The 27552-nt window shown below is 36.7% G+C and overlaps 4 protein-coding genes across 4 annotated transcripts in view; 2 read left to right on the forward strand and 2 right to left on the reverse strand.

Moving 5' to 3' along the window:
- LOC113402044 (insulin receptor-like) overlaps positions 1–7253 on the forward strand; it is a 67726-nt gene extending 60473 nt beyond the window's left edge. Inside the window, exons 17-26 of the mRNA XM_026642162.2 lie at positions 859–1053; positions 1184–1338; positions 1452–1622; positions 1706–1954; positions 2030–2118; positions 2204–2435; positions 2549–2767; positions 2849–2929; positions 3012–3258; positions 4380–7253. Coding sequence (XP_026497947.1) covers positions 859–1053; positions 1184–1338; positions 1452–1622; positions 1706–1954; positions 2030–2118; positions 2204–2435; positions 2549–2767; positions 2849–2929; positions 3012–3258; positions 4380–4633 — 1892 coding nt within the window. The 3' untranslated portion in view covers positions 4634–7253. The remainder of the gene's footprint in view (positions 1–858; positions 1054–1183; positions 1339–1451; positions 1623–1705; positions 1955–2029; positions 2119–2203; positions 2436–2548; positions 2768–2848; positions 2930–3011; positions 3259–4379) is intronic.
- Positions 7101–8160, reverse strand: LOC113402047 (gamma-glutamylcyclotransferase-like). The gene is made up of 3 exons (XM_026642165.2): positions 8036–8160; positions 7826–7959; positions 7101–7706 (listed from the first exon to the last, which is right to left on the reverse strand). Exons 1-3 carry the CDS (start codon positions 8099–8101, stop codon positions 7310–7312), a joined length of 597 nt encoding a protein of 198 aa, XP_026497950.2. The 5' UTR covers positions 8102–8160; the 3' UTR covers positions 7101–7309.
- A 72-nt stretch (positions 8161–8232) lies between these two features.
- On the reverse strand, positions 8233–9168 carry LOC113402048 (gamma-glutamylcyclotransferase-like). Its single transcript, XM_026642167.2, has 3 exons — positions 9015–9168; positions 8738–8871; positions 8233–8613 (listed from the first exon to the last, which is right to left on the reverse strand). Exons 1-3 carry the CDS (start codon positions 9129–9131, stop codon positions 8325–8327), a joined length of 540 nt encoding a protein of 179 aa, XP_026497952.2. The 5' UTR covers positions 9132–9168; the 3' UTR covers positions 8233–8324.
- A 5860-nt stretch (positions 9169–15028) lies between these two features.
- On the forward strand, positions 15029–27308 carry LOC113402003 (ubiquitin-protein ligase E3C). Its single transcript, XM_064217638.1, has 21 exons — positions 15029–15215; positions 15284–15411; positions 15581–15784; positions 16889–17008; positions 17212–17338; positions 17521–17674; positions 18034–18254; positions 18688–19069; positions 19439–19707; positions 19803–20032; positions 20207–20432; positions 20933–21047; positions 21117–21235; positions 21990–22101; positions 22812–22944; positions 23091–23303; positions 23381–23475; positions 23887–24047; positions 24920–25050; positions 26519–26690; positions 26847–27308. Exons 2-20 carry the CDS (start codon positions 15286–15288, stop codon positions 26684–26686), a joined length of 3306 nt encoding a protein of 1101 aa, XP_064073708.1. The 5' UTR covers positions 15029–15215; positions 15284–15285; the 3' UTR covers positions 26687–26690; positions 26847–27308.
- Positions 27309–27552: the final 244 nt, after the last annotated feature.

The following is a 27552-nucleotide window of genomic DNA, read 5'->3' on the forward strand; positions in this document are numbered from 1 at the left end:
AAATAGAAGAATCATTTTGATTTGTTTTGTTAAACCTTGGCTCGAATGCACTCAGGCGATTAAAGCTCCTATCCAAAATGTGTGCTTCTTAAAGGCGCTTAAAGAGTATGAAAATTAATGTAAAAATTTATAAAGTTTATATAAGCAAATTTACCTATCACTCATGGTATTTATGTGAAGAGACAGTCACTGTATCACTTTTTAATGATGAAGATAATTACAGATGAAAGTGATTGCCAACTTAAACACGGATAAAACTCAGATTTTGGTAAACGCTAAGTTTCATCCAAGGGAGAACTGACCTAAAAATTGTTCGATAAGCTAATTTTTTGTGCGTTTTTTTACATTACTTGATGTATTTATTTTTGTTATTTAAATTGTTTTTTCTTTAAAACACTAGATTATTTTGTATCGGATTGTTTGCTCTAAACAATTTCTTTCTCGAATTCAGATCGACGACAGTTTTCTTCTTGGAATGGTAATGCTACTTTTTTGGAAACTAAAAGTAGAATAAGTCGTTTGATCGTTGTAAATGACTCTGCTGAAAGGGCGGTCAAATTAATGCAAGATTTTAACGGAATTATTACAGTTGATATACATATAAGGGACACCCTGTTATTCACGTTTGAATTTCGTTAATCTTCCCCCCTTTTTTACCCAGTGGAGCGGACGGGTAACATCTAGTTTACTAATAAAAAGTAGTCTAATGATTAATAAAATATTTTATTTAAGAATAATGTAATTGTAATATCGGTTTAAAAGAAGTATACTATATGGTAATTTATTCTTAAGTCATTTATTCTTAATACTCACTTCGCATGAAGTATTAATTAGATCAATGCGTGCGTGTATTCGCAGAGTACGTAAAGACTCTGTACTACGATCTGGAGGGCAGTGCGCGCTCGCTGACGGTTGACAACCTGCGGCACTTCACGTGGTACACGGTCAACGTCTGGGCGTGCCGCGAGCGCCACGAGAACGAGACCTGGGAAATAGACGAGCGCGAGCGGTGCTCGCAGCGCGCGCACTACACCTTCCGGACTCTGGAGAGACGTGAGTCTTGCTCTTCTACTTGAGATTTCTTCACTTGTGAAACAGCATTTTCATCATAAAATCGACGAATAGGTATCCTTAAATCCCTGAAACAACAGTATTCATTGGTGTTTTTAAATATTCTTTTCAGTGAACGCTGATGTTGTGCGGAACATGCACGCCGAAGTATTGCCATCTAATAAAACTTTGCCCGAAGTTAACGTAACGTGGCAGCCTCCTGAGGATCCCAATGGTTTTGTCGTAGCATATAATGTTCATCATTCGCGAGTTGAGGATAATAATCAGGTGTGTTAACGTGACTATTTTAATAGTGTTGTATATTAATGATGTGTTATTTAAGTCTTAAGCATTCTTCGGCGTTATACCACATAAATTTATATCACCCACTTCTTGGATAGGCTACGCAGGAGATGGGTTTGGCGAGCTGCATCACCGCGGAAGACTACGAGCTGAACGGACGCGGCGTGCTCGTGCGCAATCTGGCACCAGGGAACTACTCGCTGCGGGTCACTCCGCTCTCGCTCAGCGGCGCCGGCAACGTCTCCACCGACATCTACGTCTTTATACCCGTGAGTAAACGATCGAATCCAGTCTAGAAGAGATCGTAATATGAAAATGTCAATGTTTACATGTCGGATTCACACGTCTACAGGAGCGCACGGCGGAGCTGAGCTACGAGTGGGTGTGGGGCGTGGTGGGCGGCTGCATGGCGCTGCTGGCGCTGGTGGCGGCGGGCGCGTGGGCGGCGCGGCGCGCGCTGATGCCGCCCAACGACGCGCCAAAGTTGTTCGCTAGCGTCAACCCCGAGTACGTGTCCACCGTGTACGTGCCCGACGAGTGGGAGGTGCCGCGCAGCAGCGTCGAGTTCATCCGGGAGCTCGGCCAGGGTTCCTTCGGCATGGTCAGTCTTCGCTTTCGTGTATCGCATTCTTTTCAACCTTTTAAACTGTCGTTAAATTTGACGATTAATCTGCAGGTGTATGAGGGCTTAGTGAAGAACATAGAAAAAGGTAAACCAGAAACTCGATGCGCTGTGAAAACTGTCAATGAGCACGCAACTGACAGGTGAGTGTCTCGACTCTGTAGTGGATCGATGCGATTATTTACGTGCACTCATCGAAAGTGTGCTCAAACAATGTCCGTTCGCCAGGGAGCGTATCGAGTTTCTCAATGAGGCGTCGGTGATGAAAGCCTTCGACACGTACCACGTGGTGCGGCTCCTGGGCGTGGTATCGCGCGGACAGCCTACGCTGGTGGTGATGGAGCTGATGGAGCACGGCGACCTCAAGACGTACCTGCGCTCGCACCGCCCCGACGCGGAGTCCTCTCTACCCAAGAAGGGTCCGGCGTCCGTGCCGCCCACACTGCAGAACATCCTACAGGTGCTGAGCCATTCTATGCTAGATATTCTTCTAATTATTACCTGCAAATAGCTTATTATTATTGTTGATCCCGCCGACTTTAGCATTACCAAATATTTATTTTCTAATTTCAGATGGCAATAGAAATAGCGGACGGTATGGCCTATCTATCGGCGAAGAAGTTCGTGCACCGCGACCTCGCGGCGCGTAACTGCATGGTGGCCGGAGACCTCACCGTGAAAGTGGGCGACTTTGGCATGACCAGAGACATTTATGAGACTGATTACTATAGGAAAGGCACCAAGGGCTTACTGCCCGTCAGGTGGATGAGCCCCGAGAGCTTAAAGGACGGGGTGAGCTCTGTTATATTTTACTTATCATGGCTTATATACCCTGGAGCTAATAATAACCTGTGACGTATTTTTATTTGACAGGTGTTTTCGAGTAACAGCGACATATGGAGCTACGGTGTCGTGTTATGGGAAATGGCTACGCTAGCCATGCAGCCGTACCAGGTAGGTTCTGTTCCGTTTGTCAGTAAAATCGTTGCTGGTCTCCCTTAATCTGTATCGCCATTTCACCGCCTGTGTGTCCCAGGGGCTGTCCAACGAGCAAGTGGTGCGGTACGTGGTGGAGGGCGGCGTGATGGAGCGGCCCGAGCACTGCCCCGACCGGCTGTACGAGCTGATGCGCGCGTGCTGGGCTCACCGCGCCCACGCGCGCCCCTCCTTCCTGCAGCTGGTGGCCGACCTGGCGCCCTCCGCCCAGCCCTACTTTCGGCACCGGTCCTTCTTCCACACTCCGCAGGGACAGGAGATGTACGCGCTTCAGCGGACCGCGTCAGGTGAGTCGAGTGACAGCCGATGCGTATATCGTTCATTTTCCATATTATAATGTCTATTTGGTTATTCACTTTTCGACATCTGACTGATGACAAAAAACTTTACAATACATACAAATATTTAAACTTTCTAATCGTATTTGGTCATCTTATTTATGACTGAATAAATAAATATATAAGTGAATTAACCAAATAGACGAGGTTTAGTTACTAAATGGATACTAAAGTTTAGTATCCATTTGGCGAGTGAAAGTGTTTTAAATATATATATTTTTTTAATTCCTAATCTGTTCCACCTTGTTTTCTAATGTTGTGTCGCGGCAGGGATCAAAGATTCTGATAACAGTAATTTTGTTAAGTAATATGAAATTGAACGTATTTTTTGATTACATTTTGGTTAATATCAGTAAATGATAACAGAAAAGTAAATTTAGTTGTAGAGTTGATACGTAGTAATATTTGATTCTTGTTTGTCCGCACGTGCCAGACCTGTGCGCCGAGCAGGCTGCACTCTGTTAACTGTAAGTAACGGTATGCATGCTGTAACGTTGACACGACTTGTCGATGTGTTATCATTTTCTGACTGACCAATGGCCGTCGTAGTTATTATTCGTAATTATTTTATTAGTAGTAAAATAAAAGTTTCTGTGTCGCTACCTCACGCTTCTAGCATAGAAGGTTAGTAGGAAGTTGATTCATCGCCATTTTGTAATGATGAGCGGGATTATTTTTTTATATTAGAGTATTTATTTTGTAGCATATTTAAATAAAAGCTTTTTGAATTTCTATTGTTAATCATATTGTAGTTTTTTTTTATTAGGTAATACTTGCTACTTATTTGTAGTTCATAGTATAACTTAAATAAATGTGTACTAGATGTACGTATTTATTAGAAGATAGCACGCAGACTGAACACAGGAAGGGCGTGCGATATTTATCCCCGTTATGAATTACAGCGATAATGATGACGATGACGATGAAGATGAAGATTACGATAATCACTCATTGACCACCATAAGTGTCGGTCGTGCTCTTCAACTTTCGATCCCTGCCGCTGCCCTTCGATGCGCGACTCAAACGTATCAAAGCCCCCAGTCGCTAACTTGTCACCCCGTGTGTCGCAGAGGAGGAGGCGGCCATGCACGAGGTGAACGTGGGCGCGGTGGCCACGGGCTCGGGCTCCAACCTGTTCGGCGTGTCGGGACGCCTGGCGTCGTGGGTGCGAGAGCTGTCGTCGCTCCGCTCGCGCGGCTCCGACGACGCGGCCGCCGAGCCGCTGCAGCCCGCCGAGCCGCGCCCCATCGCGCTCAAGCCGAGCGCGCCGCCCGCGCCCCCCCCCGGGCCCAACGGCGTGCTGCGCGACGCGGCGGCGTGCTAGCCCCCCGCGCCCCGCCCCCCCGCTATCTACCTCAGGCCGGGCGCCCGCCGCCCGCGCTCGGCTCTTCGAATCTAGTTGTAAGCGTAGCTAGTGAATTGTTCGCCGCGTCGTTTATTTATTTCGCTCGGCGGAGCGCTTCTCGCCCGACGACTCGACTTCGCCCGGAGCGACGTCGACGAAGACGAGAATCCTATATAGTTTACCTCAGTAACATAGTTGTATCGAAGTCATTTATGACGCAGCCTATTATTGTTAAGTTTACCGTGTAAGCTGTAAAGTGTGTATAGATACCTAATGATAATTTAGGTAAGATCTTGTACAAATTATTTTAATTCGTTTCTTTATATTTGACCGGCGAGAGCTGTCGTTTCGGATGGGCGAACATTCGATCGAGTGTCAAATTTGTAGATTAGCTTAAGTTTTTGTTATTGTTGTGAGTACTTTTTTTGAAAGTGCGCTACTTAACATTATACAGATTTGTCACTTGTGACGTGCGATGCACAGCAATAAATTCGTTACGCGTCTGTTATAATACATGTTTATAATACTCATAATTCGATCAGCGTATCATTTTCGTTTGTCATTTCTATACTGTAATGAGGAAAAAATTTCATAAATCGGATTTAACCACCAAAGACTTAAACAAATCAAAATACTAAATTAAGATTTTATTATTATATTGTATTTAGATACGTTGTATTTTTTGTATGCATGCTCAAGTATGCCTCGGGCAATCCTTCAAATACATAAGACGAAACTGCAATCGATGTGTTCCGTATCAATTACAATGCAATAGATAATCTGCCATTGTTGTTAAATAGTCGTTATACATATGATATGATAATTTTACAATGATCGCCTAGTGTGAATTACCTATACTCTGTAGCCAAAGTCTAGCTAATTTGCAAGATCTTTATACATAATAACTAACCAGTAAACTCGCATTATGATAAAGCTATGATTAGTTCTAACTAATAATAATTACTTTCCTACCCCAAGTAAAGCATAAGTCCATAGGCACTGAATCAATGTCAAATGGAACTGCATGAGAGCAAATACCGATGCTTGTTAAATACGAACTCCCTAGATTCGAAGAATTGTATTCAAAATTTTAATAAAACTTTTAGAATACTTAAAGATTTTAATAGCAAAACTATTATAAGTAAATTATACGCTAGACGCATTATTTGTTACAGTTTAAAAGTTAATATTATAAAATAGTTGTATATCCTACCATAGTTAGACTCTAATATACAACAATCCTGGACATTGGACCACACTGTCAGACTTTGGGGGTCCAATGTGACTGTAATAACTTTTACGATAATGTGGTTTAAGGGTATAAACGAGTGCCTTCAGAAATCCAGCCTTCAATGGAATGCAGGATTGTTGATTGAATGAGGAACTTTACAGAAGTACACGAATACAGTTTCATTTGTTTAAAATATTTATTTAATATTATTCATTTTCATTCGTCGCAGCTAAACTATTAGACAATATTAAAAGTCCGAAGAAACAATGAATTCTGGAGTGTTATATAATTATTACGAGATGTGGTGAGAAAGCAAAACGCATCGCCAAAATTGAACATTATAATTAATGCAGCAGATGGCATAAAATGTTGTATAGGATTGGTTAATAGATAAATTATATGCATATATGTATATATATATATATATTTTGTTGTTTGTTATTGATTAAGGGCTAAAGGCACCTTGTTTTTTTTAACAATGTAATGTCGGATCGGTAATTTTCTAAATACGAAATTGTAAAAAAAATCAAGATATCATAAAGAAATTGCATAGTGCCTTTTGCTAATGACGAAAACTAAATGTTTCTACATAATTTTGCAATTATATAATTCTGTAATCGACATACTGAAAAATTCTCTAAATTGGAAGTATGGTAAGCGATGACTTGACTATTAACTTATTCGGCGAGTGGTAAATGACCCGATTTGTAAACCTTACTTCTCTAACTCTATGACGAGCCAGCCGAGGCACTCCAGCGCCGTTCTACCAATCAAAGAGAACTAAATCATTAAAATTATTTCTATTTAAATATTAAAGTTATTGTATGGAGGCAGTATAGAATAAAGTGGAGGGTAAAAAGTAAGGATTGCGCGGAGTGACTGCGGCGAAGCCTCGCACAACGTTGCCTCACACAGCGTTCGCTGCGGGCTCTTCATTGCCTTTGAATATTTTGTTCTTATTTTCATCAGTATTTTTTATTATTGTGATTTTCACCAATAGGGCACTTTACCTCATTTTAGTGATTATGTTATTCGTAAATTGTTGACTGATAAAATAATTTCCAATCAATGTGTTCCTCGTGTGATTTGTGTGCGTGTTTATTATGTAATATAGTGTCGGGGTAGCGTTGTGCTATATGCTCAATTTAGATACAAATTCACCAAACGATTGAGATAGTATATAATTTTTATATTTAATTTAATGAAAACCTAGTACCTATTAATAATAATTTTAATATTTATAGTAATAAAAAGTTACAAGAATAGCAAAAATAGTTTTGAGTAAACCCTTGTTTAAATATATTTTATACCAAGTTAATAAAAACAAGGTCTATAACGTTCTTAAAATAAAAGTGATTTTTTAATTGATATGACTTATTATTTTCCTCTTTTACTAAATTTAATCTTTTTGATAATATCAATATTTACTTAGCTGTGTTGTATTTTTGAGCTCTGAATTTTCTTAAATCCAGTTGAAGCGGTTTTTGAACAGTTTTCTCCGAAATACACGAACAAGACTTGTTATTGTTTGCATACTGCTTCAAAAAGCAATACATTTTATAACATCCTTTTTGTCCATTGTTTTTAATATTTTTTAACATTCCTATATAATATTGCGGCAGCCCGTGCTCTATAGCACCAAGTATTAATACTTTTTTATAGGCCCAGGGTGGCCATCGCTCTACAGGTATTTCATCTTTATCTCCAATTGGTAAGGGATTAATTGTTTGGATATAAATGCGACAGGAAAAAATCCCTAAATATGGCGATAAAACTTGAACAAACTTTGCATAGTATATTTTTCTTTCTATGCCCTCTTGCCTGAAAAATTATAAAAGAACTTTCGTTTATATTATGATTAAAAAATATTGCCTTTATATTAGATTGGTGGATAAATACGTGTAATGCTCTTAAATAGATTATCAAAAAGCCTTGCTTACTCATTTAGACGGTCCAAATTATCTACAGGTAAGCGCCAGATCACACCCCAAACATGAGCATTTGCAGTGGGCACAACAGTAGCAGTTGGTCCCTCCCAAAATTTTGAATACCTAATAAAGTCCAGGCGACTATTCTGTATCAAAATATATGCTGATAAAGAAAATTGTCTTTAATAGAATGAACATGTAAGACAATAAAATTATACTTACATCTAAACGTGCTATAGATACAAATTCTGCTGATAAGCTATATAATTTCATCCTAAATGACAACATATTACTACCATATGCAAAATACAGAAATGTATTTGATGCACAAGTTACTGAATTGATCATCTTTTCACAGAAAATTTTAATAAAAGTCCTCACTGACATTTATAATGTAAAATAAAAGATATTAATGTTTGAACTGGCCAGTTATATATTTGTTTTATATAAATGATATAATATTTACAAAGTTATCTTTTAAGGGAATATATTGGAACATAAATTCAGTCAATTACATATTTAGCTTTTCAATCATTTTTGGGGAAGCTTTTTGTCCATTATGTGGAATTTTTTTCAGCTCTGTTATATAATCTTGAGGCAAATTACAGTCCATTGCTCCATTTACAATGCAATCCAAGTAAGTACTTGATGGTCTTCTATCTAGTGGTAACTCTTCATGCGGTCCTCTTAGTGGTGGATTTATTGTTTGTTGATATGTGCGACACTCCACTTTTGCTCCATTTGGTGTTAAAACTTCAACAGCTTTGGGGAAATACCAATTTGTCTCGACACCTTCTTGTCTAAAATGTTATTACTATTACAATTATTTACGAATACGATTATCTATTTTGACATAAATGAATACTCTTTAAATATTACATATAGGTACATATTATGCATATACATAACAGACATACATATTACCTATCTAAAGCGGACATATCCTTAACATGTAATCTCCAAATTGCACCCCATACATGTTTATTATTGGTTGGTATAATCGTTGCTGATGCACCTCGCCAATGATCCGAATATTTTATAAAGTCCAATTGGTGATTCTGTAAACAGGCGATTATAACTTCTTGAGAGTTGTATCGCTGTTAATTATTAACACATTTTCCTTCATAATGAACTATAGTATACTATAAAATTTAAATATTATAACATTTGTTTGACTTCTAAAGAAATTATCCATATTTACATCAAGTTTTCCGGTGCCTATAAATTCCGCAGTAGGGTTGTTAATGCGTATTCTCTTCTTTAATAAATTGCTACCATATGCAAAATATAAGAAAGTGTCTTTTAAAGAGGCTGCCATGGTTTAATTTATCGTGAATTATTATTATATAATATATTTATGGCTTCTGTCAATAGGTTGACAATTCTGCCAGTGTCAGGGTTGAAAAATACACGTAGTTGCTTGAAACAGCACTTTTTCTTTCTGCCAAATTACCAGTAGCACGATCTAAAACAAATAAGACATCACAATATAATATACCAACACCGACATCCACTAAGATACAAAATAATAAAGCTACCTACATAAATATACTAATTATATAAATAATATGTACTTAAACTTATTTAAAGTTTAATTTTATATCTTTCAATATACTTAAATAAAATAGTTATAATAGAGATTTCTGAAGAAGACAAAATACAGGACATGTTGAAAGGGCGAGGGAAAGTAGGAGGAAGAACATCATACAGTGAAACAAGAAATCTGGTGCAATCAAAGAATATATGTTCAACGGTACCCAAAAAAAAAGTACCGTGTTAACACGGCTCATCAGCTCTGGGCAGATCTTCAAACGGGCTTCAGTCGAGTCACCGTTCGGAAATTCGAATCCTTCGATTCGAGGTCGCGCCTCCAAGGAAATCACATCAGGGGGGCCATGCCCTAAAAGATTGGGCGTAGGTACCGCTCCAGCCGGTACTAAAACTGCGGGAAATGGCGGTATTTTTGGTGCATTCTGTGGACGACGAGAATTCAGCATCCTATTTGCCGTAACGAGCGGTGAGATGTAACACTCGTATACGTTGTGAGACTCAGGTGTTACTTGGCCAAATGAGCCAGATGGCACTTCGCCATCTTGAACCTGGGGGATATCCACCTCAGGTAGATTGAATTTTACTTCTTCACCACCAACGGTAGTGGTATTGCCAACACTAGACAGAAAGTGGTATAGGTTCTCCGGTATTATTAAATCTTCGGGTAGTAAATCTTGATGTCTAGTTGGATTAAGCCTCATTTCTCCGTTCTTTAGGGTAAGGTCCAAGGTGTAACAATGCAGAATCGTGCACAATAAGTGTTGAAACATAGAGAAAGGGAGTCGTCGGTCGAGTCGTGGATCTATGCCTCTTAAAATTTCATACGTTCTCTCGACTTGGTCAATATAACCGGCGAACTCAAAATTTTGAGAGTAAATCTCCTGCACTGGTATCGCACTCGTATGCGGTCCGAGATCGTACAACGGTTCATCAGTGGGAGGAGTTGATGTTTTTGCCACAAAATCGTAATTCGGAACTGGAGCCGAGGAAGAACTCTCGGGCTTTTTCTTCTGGGGCTTCGCCTTCCAGGAACTGCTGCGTTCGGTAGGTCCTCTTGGTCTTACGGGACGCTCTTCGAACTCTCTAATTTGGTTCCAATCAGTGTCAAAGTTCTGACGCTGTTGGAAATCGTAGGCCCTTCGCTGGGACCTGGTGCCTCGCACACCACTAGCGGGCTGACCACGCTGAACTGGCGGCATTCTTCCGTTTCCACGGGTATACATGTTCGACATCCTGTCGTGCAATAATTGCAATAAAAAGTTTAGAAACGTCAATAAAAACGACGTGTTCAACGGTACCCTCATCAAGGGCACATTCGCATAAAGAGTGGTCCCGAACCATAGATCTTTGATAAAAAAAAAAAAAATGAGGGCTGCAGTTATGGCCAAGACGCAACCGAATTATTGTCGAAGTAGAAAATTTAGAGCAGTAGCGAGACTCAAAAAACCAGGGTTTTAATGGAATATCAGGTTGCAAACTGCCATAAAATTTACCTTTTACATGACGGGTACAGTTCCATACATCATTCCAGCGCTTATTCAAATCAATTTTAGCGAGAGAACGTAAATCTTGGGCAAAACACTTGGCATAAGTCTCCGTACCATTGCGAATAGACCACTTAGCCTGTTCATTGCCAGAAATACAGTAGTGTCCAGGAATCCATGCAAGGGCTACCTCGATTCCAGCAGAGTGACACTTAAAAAGAAGTTCCCGAGTTTTGAGGTTGATTGAGTGAACATCTCTAGAACGTAAGGGAAAATTTAAAATATCCTCTAAACAACTGCGACTATCAGTAAAATTATGGTTTTATTAAGGTTGTGGGATTCTACCAGGGATATGGCTTCATAAATAGCTATTGTTTCTCCAGAAAAAAACAGATATCCTGGGAGAGCATTTAAAACTAAGAGTCAGCTTCATGTCAGGAACCCACTCCGCTAAACCCACTAGGACATCTGCAGATAGTTTAGAGGCGTCTGTAAACATAGTCCGGGAAACTGCTCATTTAAGAGGTTTTTAAACCGAACGTTGGATCCAGGATCTTCTTTATTAATACCAAAATATGTAATTACATTGGGCCTAAAAACAAGTGCATCAAAAGGGACAGCAAACAAAGAATTACCAGGATATTGAAGAAGAGGAGATGCTGCAATAAATTTTTCATAACTTTTGAAAAGGCAAGGGGCTTCTTTATGAGGCCAATAAGTTGAAGATGGAATAAAATTTGAAAGGTGACAAAGAGAAGTAAGTAATGGGTGGCGAGAATTTAGAACATATTTGTAGAGAAATCTATCACAAAGATATTGTCTACGAAGGAATAAGGGAGGATCTAGACATTCTACTTGGAGAGCTTTTATGGGGAAGCCTTCATAGCACCACAAATAATGCGGAGACACTTAGCTTGAATTTTGTCCCAGTCGGATAAAGCAGATTTATTACACGGTTCAAACAAGAATGACCCGTAATCAAAATGACTCCGAACAATGGCGTTATAAAGGAGTTTCTGAGTGTAGGGGTGAGCACCCCACCACACACCTGAAAGAGATCTCAAAACATTTACACCAAGCTCACATTTTTCCTTAACGTAATTAAGGTGGACAGTGCCAGTCATACGAGAGTCAAAGTATACCCCCAAAAATTTTACATTATTTTTTACTTGAATGGTCTCATTTTTCAGCACAATATCAACATCCGGTATCAATCTTCTTCTGGAAAACACCACTGCAGAGCTTTTAGGACCAGACAGAGATAAGCCATGATCCTCTAGCCAGATATAAAGATTTTGTATAGCAGAATTAAGGCGAACAGAGCAATCGTCGATAGATTTTGAGGCATAATATAAGGCGGTATCGTCGGCGTATTGTAATATGTTACAATCGGATGAACAAGAAGAGTCAAGTTCAGAAGTATATAAACTATAGAGAATTCGACTTAAAACCGAGTCCTGTGGTAACCCCTTCCATACTATTCTTGGGGGATGCATAGTACCTTGGACTCGAACAGAAATATAGCGTTGTATGAAAAGGTTACATATGATATTTATCATCCTCGCGGGAAGACACAGCTGGAGCATTTTCTGCCTGAGTAGCGGGAGGAGAATATTATCATAGGCTGAAGTGACGTCAAGAAAGACACCAACAAGATGGTGTCCCCTTGAGAAGGCCAGGCAAATTTCCGAAGACAACACGCTCAGGCTGTCCATCGTGCCCATACCTTTTCTAAACCCAAACTGCGATTTTGGCAAGATATTCCTGCTTTCAAGAATTCATTCCAATCTATTTTTTATTAGGTGTTCCATAATTTTGGCCAGAACTAACGATAAGGCAATAGGACGATCGGAGGAGGGATCTTTAGGATCTTTATGGGGTTTAAGGATAGGAATGATGATTTGATGTTTCCATGACTCAGGAACAAACGGGAACTCAGGAACAAACAAAAGGGAACCCCACATAGTATGATGGCAGTTAAAGTCACCTACAAAAACTAAAGGGATAGGAAGAGTTAAGAGGATAGAGTTTAATACGGAAATAATGGAAGAATTAGGAGAAGGAATATAAATTGACACGAAGGTTGTATTTATAGCCCTGACGGCTACAATATTGAAAGATGGAGAGTGGGGAGGGAGAAGAATCAATGAATAGATAAGGGAATGTTTAAGAAGAAGGGCACTTCCATGATTATCTGAAGTTATAAGAGCACAGCCATTAGGCTAGGAAGATTTTGGAGAACTAACTAGGGCAGAGTGAGCTTCTTTGTCGAATCCCTTACTAAGGGAAGGGCGAGGTCGTTGGTTGAGAAGTACAGTTTTCCGTTGGGATGAAACAGGAGGGATTAAAGGGCTGGAGATTTCGTAAATTGGAGTGAGAGGGCTCATCGTAGGGCAAGTGGGAGTGGACATAGAGTTGGGAGAAGAGCATACGGAGTCAGCAAAAGAGCGATGGGTAGGGCGAAAACGGAGAGAGGCTTCAGAGTATGGGATATTTTCCTCTGACATCACAATTTTTATTTGTTTCTGTCTCATATGTTCTGGGCAATTGGGGTCAATAGCCAGATGTGGACCTGAGCAGGACAGACATGTAGCCTCACTACGGGGTACTTGACAGGAACGTCCATGATGAGGTGGAGCACACATAAAGTACCTTGGTTTGGATCTGCATTTATCTTGAGTGTGCCCAAAGCGACAACAATTATTGCATTGGATAGTGGGAAGGGAGTAAAGGGTTACTGGAAGTGAAGTGTAGCAACAAAAGATTCTCTCAGGCAAGGCTTGACCTAAAAATGTCACAACAACTGTTTGAGTAGGTAACCACTCAGTTTTACCATCAGTGACAAATTTACGGTTCAGCCTTCTTGCTTTTATAGCCCAGCAACCAGGGGTGTAGCATTCAATACTACTAAGGAACTCCTCCATAGACCAGTCGATGGGGATTTGCTTTACAATACCCATTCAGGTAATGTGAAAAGCTGGGATAATTATTTTATAATTAAGCTCCTGGAACAATGGACTGTCAATGAAATTATTGGCAGAAGAAGCATTTTCAAATTCAACAATAACACGGTTGCATCCTGCTGATTTAATTCCTTCCTTGAAAACACCAGAGACCTTGCTTCTGTAAATAATTTGAGCAAATTTAAGCAAACTAATTGTATAACCAGCTGATGGGTCGGGTTCCACACGTGAGCGTGGACAATAAAAGGGCCTTGATCAGAGTCGTTATACTTCAATTTAGTACCACTAAATTCGGGGAGTGTGAAAGTGTGCTGTATTGAAGCGCTAGGAGGATTCATCCCGTTTGTTAAGAATCGACATAAGACTCTCTGCAGCGGTTTGAGAACGTTTGGCAGCCTTGAAGACTTTTTTGGAGTCTTCTCTAATTATAGTATCAGTAGACATCACAAAATCATGACTTATGGAGTCACCTCCGCCCCCATCCGGGGGCTCCTCAGATTCCATCACCAACTACTAAATTATTAAAGAAACACTTACCTCACAACAAGTAATACACAAGAAACAACGCAGGACAACACAAATGTTAGTGTAACTAAGCGTATTAGTACAAAAAACGCTAATTTAGAAATCGCGCACGTGTAGTAAACAATACCACAGCTTATTCGGTTATCAATCACAAATGTTTTCTATCGTGAATTCAAATCGTGATTCGTGATTAACTTTATAAGACATAATTTGACATTGAAAGGTAAATAAATCACAATGTTGGCACAATCATTCGCATAGTGAGATAAGGATGTGTCTTATAATTTATTCGAGTAGTAGTATTATAGTGACTTACTACCAATTTGCGAGTCAAATAATTATTTATTCAAATGTAAATTTATTCGTATGAACTCTAAAAATCATATTTTTACTTTATGAGAGGTATAAAAGGGTATTAGGGTATTTTAAATAATATTAATTAAGTAATGCACAAATATCAACATGTATTACATTTTGCAACGAAAACTCCAATAATTCAAATCAGTATCAAATGTTTTGAAGTTTAGTAAAATACATGTTCTGTAAAAATACTTAACTCTATATAAAATGCAATATCATTTTTATTTTTTAACTAATAAAATTCCAAGGTGTCAAATTGTTCGGTAGTAAGTCGGATAAACCGATAAACTTCTGTGCAAAGCAATGACAGTTAGAATAATGTTTATTGTAATATGTTAATTTATTATCTATGCGGATTGTCGAATAATTAAAAAGTACTGTATCATTTTATTGCATGTGTAATGAATTTGATTGAACAAAAAGTCGTACACAATAATATAATTAAATTTATAATTGATAGTAAATTATTGAAGAGTATGTGATACTTTAAATATCCATTGTACAATAAATTATTAGTAAGTAATAACCTGACGTATATTTTAGTGTCAAAAAGAATATTCAGCTGATTTTTGTTTACGAAATTACAGTAATGTACTCGTTCGAGGGCGATTTTAGGCGAAAGCCACAACAGAATCTAGCAGGTGCCAGTGCTCAACGCAAAACAGATAGAGAAACTCTTATTCTTCAGTCACAACAACAAAGACAAAAGCGTGAGGTTAGTTCCTTTCCCTACTTCAAAGATAAAATTTATAACAGGCTATCAATGTAGAAATACAAGCAAAGTTGGACATCAAAATTAAATGATATGTTGTTTTGTTTTAATTCTGGTCTTAAATTTAATTGAAGATCATAATAATTGATAGTTTCTTTATTTTGCTTTATAGGAACACAGAAAACGACTACACAGTACTATAAAAATTCAAGCCTATGTACGCAGTTACCTTACAAGAAAACATTTCAAGCAAAATGAAAGAGAAGAGTTTGATTGTATCTTTTCAAAAGTAAACAATGATGATCAAACTTTGATAACATTACTCCTAGCAAAGATACTTTTCTTTTATGATGACAAAAAGGATTGTGCAAGATTGGTATGAAAAATCTATTTAATAGTAATGATATTACTATTAAACATTTTATATTATAAATTTATTTTTTTAAAGGATATTTGTTACTTTATTTATCATGTTCTTCATGTTGAAACTTTATTATATTAATATATTTTATTTTACACCACAAACATATACTTAATTTGGATAGATGCAGGCATCCCTTCGATAGTTTATTCCAATTGAAGAAGGAATAAAGATAAACAACCCTTAGATTTATGAATACCATGCTATTTGCTAATATTTCAGCTATATTGTGCATTACTATCAGTTTTTGACCAAAGTGTCTCTATTGATATTACAACACTGTTGCATTGAACTACTTATATCTACTTTATTTTTACTTCCTAAGTTCCGATAATGGTTTTGTCAACATACGAAATGCCATTTTTTTGCAAATCCATAATCAATATCATAGTTTATTCATGGTCTCAACCAATTATATAGCATCAATAAGATGTGAAATATTGTTTATATGGCTTTTAGCTTTTTGTGGTTGAAAAACGTTATATGTCTAGACTTTTATCTTTAACCATTGCAGAATAACAATAAAATTTAAACATTTGGAATTAAGAATTTTTGAGTTTACTGAGAAAAAATGATTAAATCTTTTTACATGTTCTTAATACAAATATTTTAAAACAATTTTAATTTATTGATTATAATATTTTCAAGACTGTTTTCTTCTTACTTTATATACATTGTAATTAAATATTATAACATTAATTATACATTTCTTTGAGCCGAGATGGCCCAGTAGTTATAACGTGTACATCTTAACCAATGATTCCAAGTTCAAACACAGTCAAAACCACTGAATTATCATGTGCTTAATTTGTCTCTATAATTCATCTCGTGTTCGGTGGTGAAGGAAAATATTGTGAGGAAACCTGCATTTGCCTAATTTCAATGAAATTCTGCCACAATAACCAACCAACCTGCACTGGAGCAACATGGTGGACTTAGCTATACACTTCTCCTCAAGGGAGAAGAGGCCTTAGCCCAGCAGTGGGAAATTTACAGACTGTTACTATATTGAATATTAAGTATAAATTGAATATTACTATAAGTTTATGAAATTTTTAGGTTTCTATTTCACAACTGTTGCTGAAGCAAAGAAATAGGCTTTTACAAAATTTGGAATCATTAGTACAAACAAGAAGACTTCTGGCATTACACCTACGTTTGTTAAGAGATGATAGTGAGGTAATCTTATCATTTTCCATCATGTTTTTTAATTCAATACAAGACATTGTGAGGAAGCTAATCATACTATTGTTTATTACTTATTTTTATCATACCTCCATCAGCCTATGTATTGTTACGAAGATACTTTTTTTTTTATTTATGTATGAATAGCTTGTTTGTTTTTGTTTGAAGTCAATCTTTTCAATGTTAAAATTTTTTAGGTGCCTTTAGCTGTACCACTTAGGATGTTTGAAGTATTTACATCAGTAAGTTCTACTGAAACATCCACGAGTTGTGATGAGGCTGTTAAAAATATAGGAGCAACATTTTTGTATTTAATAAAGAGGGGTAAGTTTTTACTTCTGTCTTGTATTTATGTCGTTAAGAAAACATTTTATCCAATAATTATTGATTTGTGTGATACATATAAAATGTAATTATTATATTACTTTATAATACTTTGTCTGCATATTGTTAATAATATTGCAACCATAGAAAAGAAATCTCTTAAGCTTAAGGTGTTTTTGCAGGCTATTTTAAAAATTTAAGACAGCTACTATGTCAGAAAACACCACCATTATATGGACCATCACCAAACCCACCAACACCACTGTGTGGAGCTTTACTAGACCTAATACAAAGGCCATTACATTTGACTAGTCACGTCAATATACCTCAGTATGAGTAAGTATTTGTATCATTTATATTTAATGATTCATTAATATTAATGTGGAACTTTTTAGCAATTACATTCTGATGTTACAAAAATAAGTGAAGTATACTTCTTAAACTGTTCAAAGAGATTCCGATGAAAAGTCCCAAATCAAACTCCAGTATTGACCCAAAGGTCAGCCCAAATTAGAAAACAATAGAAACATACAATTCAGAAATTCATGCAATGTGTTGTAAACATAATAGTTATAAAAGTTCAATATAAAAGTCAATGTCCATTTTTTTATATGATTTGAAGAAATTATGCTTTTTAAAATTGTACACTTCACTTATGTATATTAATAATTTAAATCAAATTTGTTATTTTTCAGTGACATGGTTATGACGGAATTTGCAGCATCATTTCTTTGTAATCCATATCCTGAACCGGTAGAAATGTACATGCTACCTGCGTTAACACAAGACACCAGTAAAAGATTTCCATTTTTACAACTGCTCTGGTGTATAAATGAAGATAAGTTTAGATCAAGAAGACTGTTGAATGATTCATGGTTACTGCATTCAATTTTGACATTAGAACCACCGGGATTTGGTGAGTGAAATTGCACAGTGTGATTTAATATCTTATTTTATTTTGGTATCTCAAATAAATTATTGTAGTATAGTTTTCAATGAATATATAATTTCATACTTGTCATCAACAGTGGAAATCAGAATTTTGCTGTTCTACAATTACAAAACTTTTTCAAAGCCAGAGGTTCACCTTTAAAAAATATAATTCGAAATTGATTAATTCAGGTCTTGTAAAGAACCAAAGCATGTTTATTTTTTTTATTAAAACAATAAAATTTCATTTTATAAAATAACACTAACCGAAGTACTTATTTGAGTGAAATTCCTATAATTAATATGGGATAATAGAAAAAATTAACACAAGCATCTTGTTGTAACTTTGTATAGACATAGTAAAGAAATTAAAAGAATATTTGGTTAGCAAGCAATTTGATCTTATTTATTTCTTCCAGCTAATGATATACGTCAAATAGATAACTCAAGACTGCCACATAACCGAATCATCATAGAATATTTTAAAATAATTGCCAAATTAACAGTGAATGTATGCAATAAGCAAATAACTTATGATTATGAGGACTCCCTATACAGTCAGGAAACTGCAGCTGATAATGATGACGACAGTGACAGCGGCAACGAACCGAACCCAACATCAGTCAGGGAACAAATGCTGCTCACGAGATGCATAGAAATATTGAACGAACCTGACCGTTGCGTATTGACGACATGTTCACAGATAACAGAGTGCGATTTGAGTGATGAGTTTCTTGACAGTATGTCAAAAATATGCCATAATTTACTATTGAGTCATAGGATGGCGTTACACAAGTATAGGTGAGTTGATCTTGATTATTAATTACAAATTGATCCTTGACATTAAATTGTACATATTGTGTCATGGATATTATAAAACCAATAACTTATTTGATAATGGCACATCTTGGGAATAAAACTGTGGCCTCCAAGGCCATTTCAAATGAAAATATCAATTTTATTGATCTTTTTATAAACCTATAGTTGTTATTTTATAAATGCCATTGAATCTGAATCGGTGTTAGATTGTGAATAATTAAAAAGCAATACCGTAACGTAATTCTCAAAACGGAATTGTTGATCAAATTACAGGCGAATGCTCCCAGTGATCGCTCTAGCGGTTCCTAATAATGGATGAAGATTTTAACTTTGTTTTTAATTTTATTTTAGGTTACTTTACACTTTAGCATTTAAGCCAATATTCCTTCGTGGACTGTGGCAGTGGTTAAGCAGTATGAGCCACGAATCCTCATTCGGTGGCTCAGCAACACCATTGCTCTCAGCGCTGTCAAGGGGCATGGGTTCTGAAACGTCAGTCATCGGGGTACATAGGCTATTGGCCCCATTAGCCGTGTTCTGTGCACTGTTTTCACTTTTGATTGGCACATTACATGATACGGAATTCTTTAAGGATACCGATGGAGAAGAAAAAATGATTAGTAAGTTGTGATTTTTATTAGGTCTATTATTTGCTTGAAATATTTGTTAATATTTCGCCTAGTAATTATTTAAAAAAAAAATGTTTTCCCTTAAGTTTCAGAATCATGCAATTCAAGCACGACAGTTGTGGGGCGTATTCATGCATTTGATTTCTCAGAACTAGGTGGACTTTGTCGGACTCTAAAACATGTGTGTCTCGGCTTAGTAGAGCTAGCGTATCCAGAATCCAGGCCATCCATCTTTGGACAGTATAAAGACGCGGTCGGTGGGAGTCACGAGCTCAATGAGAGAAATCAGACGCCAGCATGGGCTCACTTGTTTAAGGTGAATTTAATATTTATTTATAACTAGCCGCATACGATGGGATACCCCATACATTACACGTTACACTTTAGAATACAAAAAATTAAGCTTATTTATAACTATTGACGGCCAAAATAGTTAATCAATGATGAAAATAGTTTTCAGTAGCCTAAATACCGTTTTCCATACCTCCAGGTTTGCACGCAGCTGCTGCGCGCGCTGTACGCCCGCGACGCGCGGCTGCAGTTCTGCGGCGCGGGGGGCGCGGGGGGCGCGGGGAGCGGCGGCGCGGCGAGCGCGTGGATCGCGTCGGGCGCGGGCGTGCCGGGCGACGGCGCGGAGGCGGCGCTGGTGGCCGCGCGCGCGCCGCGCTCCGCGCGCCCCTACCGCGCCGCCGTGCCGCGCCTCACCGGCGACCAGGGTCAGCCCGTCGATATATTCCATTTACTTGTTTGTTTCGTAGTTCATCCTTTCCTCGCGTCTCTATCTCTGTAGCCTATTCACTACAAATAGTTTCGGATAAATATAGTAATCTTTATATCGCAAAAATATTCTACTTATTGCCACTTTGATTTTACTTCAAACTTCGCCGACATTTCTATAACGAGTGCCATGGGTTATTCAAGACACCACGCCAGTTCATTGTCAAAGTTGTTTTGTTGTCTTATTCCTATGGCTTAGAAGAGGCTCTAGTCCTATTTTGCTCGTTTCGTGTAGCATAAACATCCCTTCCATCTGCATTACTACGTAACATTCTTCTAATAAGACGTGTAACCTGAACATTCTTATGGAATTATCACTTGTCTTTCCAGTTTCTTTGTACCATGACCTGTACAAATGTTGGTTATTATTATTTTACAGCGAACTCCCCATGACCATATTATTATTTTATAATCTATAAATAAATGTTCTAATTTTTAGATGAAGGACCACCTTTAACCATCAAAGAACTTAGGACGGTCACAATTTTGAGAGAGATTCCGTTCGTCGTACCATTCTCGACACGAGTTCTAATATTCCAAGGTCTTTTGATGAGGTGTGTATATTAACAGCAAACAAATTGTCCTATAATTGTAAGAAATTATATTTTCTTAATTTTTTGCAGGGAAAAGCAAGATCACTGGTACGAGATGACCAATTTTAACGAAGGTCCTTCAATAATAATCAGTGTCCGGCGTACTCATTTATATGAAGATGCTTTTGACAAACTTAGTCCTGATAATGGTGAGCGGAGCAGATCATGTATCTATTGAATATTTTTTTTTCTTAATAGCAATTGCGTTTTATTCAAAATAGACATAAGCTCCAATTAACTCCTCGGGGAGTTGACGTTTGTTTTTCGACAGTTTGCACGTAGTGAATTAAGTAGATTATTATCTGTTATTTATATTATTTTGCATTAAATAACCTATCATAAAATATTTTGAAGACTAATATCAAGATAACAAGTTTAATAATAAAAAAGTTACTTTATTAAGTTTAATGCTTATGACAGATATATTTATGTTATTCTGTATTTATACACAGGCAAAAGAACTAAGCCATTAAGCTTGTAAGATGACGTCATAGCAATGTCTTTTGAATAATATTTTTTCTCTGAATTCATATGCTCCATACCTTCTCCTCAACGGGAGAGGAGGCCTTAGCCCAGCAGTGGGAAATTTACAGGCTGATTATGTATGTATGTATGTCTGAATTCAGATTAAAAATATATATTTCAGCTCAATAAAAAAGTGGAAATTGTTATTTTTATCTATTTTGGAGAGAATATATTTAATAGCTACTAATAAATTGTGTTTAAGGATTATAATAAGCTCTTATTTATCTTTATATAATATGACGATTTGTACAGCCACGAAAAATTTATTCCTCTGTTATTTTGATTTTGATATTTCATTCATATGTAAAATTTTGGTAATGGTTGATTTCTAGAGTATATTCCAGGTCCAGATTTATAAAATTCAATTATTTGTTATAGAACCAGATCTGAAACTTAAACTTCGGGTACAGTTGATAAATCAAGCGGGCGCGGAAGAGCCTGGCGTTGATGGAGGCGGACTTTTCAGAGAATTCCTTTCAGAACTATTAAAGTAAATTATGATCAATGTTATGTTTTATATTTATATATCGAAGCAATTTTAAACAGAGTTTTTACAAGATAATCTTCTTTGTTAACAACTTATTTGCTTCAACTTGAATTTAATTGGTTATATAAGATTTTAAATTAACATGGTTATTTTTATTACTAACAGTATTTAAAACGGGATATTTACCATGTTTTTTATTTTTATTTGGTGGAGCTCGATATTTCGACATTATCTACGAATGTCTTGTTCACGAGACATTCGTATTCTCCACCAAATAAAAATAAAAAACACGGTAAATATCCCGTTTTTAATACTGTTAATTGGTTATGTTCTACTTTTCAACTAATTATTTCTTTTATAGTGTTTCATGCAAGGCATGGGTCGATGACGGTTGATGGATGTCATTTCAGTACTTAATAACTGTCCTCCTTCATTTTTCTTTAGGGTTTTCTCATTTTATCAGTTTACATATATGTTGTGCGTGTAAATAAATCGTCAAGGCGCCATGAGTTTAATGAGTGGGTGTTGACTACTCCGACGGTCTTGCACAAAGCACCACTACCAAGTCCAGTAGAGCTATAGTAGAGTCTATAAAGTGTTTATTTTACGGATAATTAATTTGTATTGAATATTGACGATTCAGTGGAATGAGTGTCCACTTATCAGCTGGTATTTAAAAAATCAATTATATTAACATAAAATGTGATCGTCAGGTCCGCATTCGATCCCAACCGCGGTCTCTTCAGGTTGACGAAGGACAACATGCTGTATCCCAATCCTGGAGTTCACTTGTTGTATGATGACTTCCCGATGCACTACTTTTTTGTCGGAAGAATGCTGGGAAAGGTATGTTTTTTTTACGTTTCCATGGCCTATATTTGGTTCGATGACTACTAAATTTTAAAAATATCGATCTATATATTCGGAAATAGCTGCCCATGTCTTTCGATCCGAGTCGAGGCACGGGGCTCAGAGTGGCATTCGGTCCGCAGGCGCTGTACGAAAACCTCCTCGTGGAGCTGCCGCTGGCGGAGTTCTTCCTGGCGAAGCTGTGCTCGACGCGCGAGCCGGACGTGCACGCGCTGGCGTCGCTGGACCCCGGCCTGTACCGCGGCCTGCTGCTGCTCAAGTCGCACCGCCGCGCCGACGTGCCCGACCTCGGCCTCGACTTCACCATCGTCAGCGACGAGCTCGGCGAGCAGCGGGTGAGCCGCCGCCGTATGCGATGGCGGTCGATGGCCGCCGTAAGTCGGACCGACGGTAATGTTCTATCTGTTCGCAGATAGAAGAGCTGAAGCCGGGCGGCGCGAACATTCCTGTAACGGCAGAAAATAGAATCGAATACATTCATCTTGTTGCTGATTACAAATTAAATAGGTAAGAGTTGCTTAACGTTTCCGGCTTGAGATATAACTATATCGATTCACTAGTATTCGATTACACCATTATCGAGATTCACTAGTATTCGATTACACCATTATCGAGATTCACTAGTATTCGATTACACCATTATCGAGATTCACTTATTTTTTCTAAATAGATTTAGGCCAATAGAAAAGAAAATTTGTAATAATATATTATTCAGGTTTTTTTTTATTAAAATTCTATATCGAAACAAAACTCTAAACATCGGAATCGTCGCACTCATATTTGATATGGAAACTTTGCTCTCATCACGCCCTTAGTTAGTTTTATTTCAGAAACCAATATAAGTAATAATTGCCCTATTCAGTAGACGAATGCTCTTTTGTCGAATTTATCGTTGTCACATATGTGATTACTCTGTAGGCAAATAAGGTCGCAATGTAACGCATTCAAGCGCGGTCTAACGTCCGTCGTGAATGCGGAGTGGCTGCGGATGTTTTCCTGTAGGGAGTTGCAGCTGTTAATATCTGGAGCCGAAGTTCCCATTGATCTTGACGACCTTAGAAGGAACACGCAATATGGAGGTAAGAATATTAATTATTAAATGTTTGAAAAAAAAATATCGTATGCATTAAGGAAATTAAAGAGATTTGCAAAACGAAAAAAACTAGGAGAGGTATAAACCTCTCCTAGTTTTTTTCTTATTTTAATTAATGTAACATAAGAACATTTGTTCTTTTTATTTTTGGGAATATTGATGATCCCAATTACATATATTATTCCAGATATTTTCCCAAATTCGAAACTTTATGCCGATAATAGGATTTTTTCGGTAAAAAATAAATTATGAAATTTGATAAATATATATATGTAAAACTATACTTCAATATTTTGATTCTGAGTCATAAAACCGCATTATTAAATTATTATATTGAATAATTCGTAATTTTTAGTCTGTATATCACGTGACCTAAAACACGAGCCGCCATGGTCTGGCGTCAGATAGGCAAAAACTGTCATTTCAATATCATCTGGCGCTTTGATAAACAACTTTTCTGGAGGTTTAATGCTAGTATTTGCACATTAAAATCCAACGATAGTCATTTTAATTAATTACTATCCCAAAAAACATCAAATATTTATAGCTGTTAACGTTGAATGATTTCAATGAATGCCAGTCGTACATACACAACTGTTGTTTTTATGAGTAAAAAAGGTTTAAAATTGAATTTAATTTTATGGCAAGAAAACGTGTTTATTTTGCCGAGAATCCTTTTTCTGGCTTATTATTTTTACTTTTTCAAACATAGTAGAATACCCCATTATTGTAATTTGTAAAATTCTTATGGTTAATATCCTCTTATGGTTAGAATGGACTACAGTTACATAGTCACATTTATGGGAGGCGTAGTTACAGACTTTATAGGAATAATTAAATGAATTCTGATTACTCCAGGTGGTTTCACGGCGACACACCCGACAGTGCAATGTTTCTGGAAGGTTGTGGAGAACTTCACGGACGATCAACGACGGCAGTTACTGAAGTTCGTCACGAGTTGTTCCAGACCTCCCCTCTTAGGTTTTAAGGTAAATCATACTTACTTTTTCTTGAAGTTGTCTTAAAAATGTCGATCCTTTTCTATCAAATCTTTATCGAAAGAAGAGGTTTGAATGCTTTCTGGGCTAAACAGCTTTTTACAACAGGACGGTTGCAGTGAAGTAATTGGTGCGATTTAACATATTTTCTTACAAATTCTTAAATATCTTTCTGAACTAAAATCGGAGAACATGTTTTGAGAAACGGTTATTATTTTAAATTGTTGGTTTAATGATTAAAAACCCTCTACTACAGCACAAATATCCTATGCATAGCAACTGCATTATCCTGCAGTATGTTGCCGTCAGATAATATGCTGTGCTTTTTATTGAAATATATTAAGCGTTAGCACGCTTATCAATATATATCAATATTTTTTAAATGTCTTATATCTTTAACTGCATAGGCCACAGAGGTTTAATAGTTTAGTTAGTTCTATTGGCTCCATTAAGACCCTACATTAATAAATCTGTTATATCTTGGAAAAATCACCTTTTAAATTTTATTGTATATTTGGAGAGCAACTTTTGTTTTTATTAATCAACGTCAGATTATTCGCACTAAACCTCTATACCATATTAGATGGCATTGTAGATGAGATTACATCGTAATTTTGTTATTGCTTGTTTTTTTTTATTTATCATGTCATACTATAAGTCATTACATATAGGAGGAATAGAAAAGTCCAAGAATTGATCCTTGTGGAACCTTTTAAGTCGACTCTCTGAATTCTATCGCTTGGAAAAGAAATCAAAAGGGCGACCGCACAATCTTAGATTCTTTAATGGTATAATTTACTCATTGTTAGATGTTGACGAATTCATAAAAAAAAACTTTTTTTTTGGCAAGTCACGCCAAATCATTTATAAATGCAATCTTTTACTTGAGCTTTGTGATGGATGTAAAATAAAATGTATGTATTGTAGCCCATATGGATTACCTCGAGGTATTTTCCTTAACTGCGCGGAATTAGATTAAAAATACACCTTAATATTTGCTTGGATGTATTTTAATATATGTACTTCTTTAGATAGATAGGTTCTTCTTCAAAATTGGACGTGTTTTGTAAACAGGAACATAATCATTCGTATTAATCTTTAACATAAATTTATTACAAGTGATATTTCGTATTATTGATTGTTGTTTTTTAATTTCAAATAAACAAATATCTTACAAACACTTCTATTTTTATAGGAAGAGAAGTAAAACTAAATTGTATTCTACTATTTCTATGACATTAGTAGTATTACACCCTCTCGTATTCATCGACATGCATATCCACCAACCTGGTATAGAGACACTTGGTGAAATAATTTCCAAGCGTTCTTAAGCCGGTAGAGTTAGAAAAAAGTGGATTGTTAAAAATGACTCACAAATACTTTTAAATGCTATTACTATATCGTTATTTGTATGTGGTTGATTATACTTATAACGTTCGTGCCTTCGTTCGCCTGTCAGGACCTGCAGCCGCCCTTCTGCATCCAATCTGCGGGAGCGGCTGATCGCCTCCCTTCTTCTTCCACCTGCATGAACCTGCTGAAGATCCCCGAGTACCATGCCGAGGAATTGTTGGCAGAGAAGCTGCTGTACGCAATCCAGGCGGGCGCCGGTTTCGAACTTAGTTAACTTGGTGAGTGATACAAATATTACTCGTATTAGGGAAATTAGGCATTTGACTTGTTTTCTGGGTAGTAATAAATACTTATTCTTCAAGTGCCTCTTCCCTCCTGACGGTTAAAAATAATTCATTAATATAAATACATGTATTTAATATCAATTGTTTCAGGTGATCTGTGCGGCAGACCAGATGAGACTCAACTAGTGTAGTATCGGTTTTTACACGGAACTATTATTTTCGTGGTCGTACCTACTATACACTATTTATACCGATCGTTAATCTCAATGTGATAAAACTCCTTTCGTAGTTGTAAATAAATGTTACTGTCATTTGGTTTATGTACTTTTATTTATTTTTAGAGGCAAATATTTCTCAAATAAATTGTAAAAATGTTTTCCGATTTTTTTATGAAATACTCAAAAGTACTAAGAGTAGAAACATTCGAGTTATTGATGTGATGTGTGTTGTAAATAGTACCTAAATCTGCGTAAGATTAACTTATAGCTGTAATTTTAAATTATATGTGATGGGTATATCATTTGAAAGTAGAAATCTCGGTGTTCATATTTACGTTTGTGATTTTATTTCAAAGTTTACATCTGAAAGTGTCAAATAAATTTTTTTTAACCATTCTTCGCTTATTTATTAAACAAAATACCTTTTAATCTACTTATTGTTAAAAATTTTGGAAAGTTGTTTTCAAATATTGGTATACAATGTTTTTTGAATAGTTATTATAACAACATAAATAAAAAATATAAATTTATATAATTTAAATTAAATATATATATAACATATATCGCCTGATAAAATATTTATTTTGTATTTAATGTGCAACATCACTTCGAGCCAAATAAAAGCTTTTATCAGCTTT

The sequence above is a fragment of the Vanessa tameamea genome, chromosome 2, assembly GCF_037043105.1.
Source record: "Vanessa tameamea isolate UH-Manoa-2023 chromosome 2, ilVanTame1 primary haplotype, whole genome shotgun sequence".
Classification (NCBI taxonomy): Eukaryota; Metazoa; Arthropoda; class Insecta; order Lepidoptera; family Nymphalidae; genus Vanessa; species Vanessa tameamea.

Coding starts and splice junctions, on each gene's coding strand:
- LOC113402047 (XM_026642165.2), bottom strand. CDS start 8,101: ATGTTGTCATTTAGGATGAAATTATATAGCTTATCAGCAGAATTTGTA. Junction 7,960..8,035: donor TATCTATAGCACGTTTAGAT/GTAAGTATAATT, acceptor ATTTTGATACAG/AATAGTCGCCTGGACTTTAT. Junction 7,707..7,825: donor AATTTGGACCGTCTAAATGA/GTAAGCAAGGCT, acceptor ATAATTTTTCAG/GCAAGAGGGCATAGAAAGAA.
- LOC113402003 (XM_064217638.1), top strand. CDS start 15,286: ATGTACTCGTTCGAGGGCGATTTTAGGCGAAAGCCACAACAGAATCTA. Junction 19,708..19,802: donor TGGAGAAGAAAAAATGATTA/GTAAGTTGTGAT, acceptor TTTTCCCTTAAG/TTTCAGAATCATGCAATTCA. Junction 22,945..23,090: donor TCGGAAGAATGCTGGGAAAG/GTATGTTTTTTT, acceptor TTCGGTCCGCAG/GCGCTGTACGAAAACCTCCT.
- LOC113402048 (XM_026642167.2), bottom strand. CDS start 9,131: ATGGCAGCCTCTTTAAAAGACACTTTCTTATATTTTGCATATGGTAGC. Junction 8,872..9,014: donor TAGGCACCGGAAAACTTGAT/GTAAATATGGAT, acceptor GCCTGTTTACAG/AATCACCAATTGGACTTTAT. Junction 8,614..8,737: donor GATATGTCCGCTTTAGATAG/GTAATATGTATG, acceptor ATAACATTTTAG/ACAAGAAGGTGTCGAGACAA.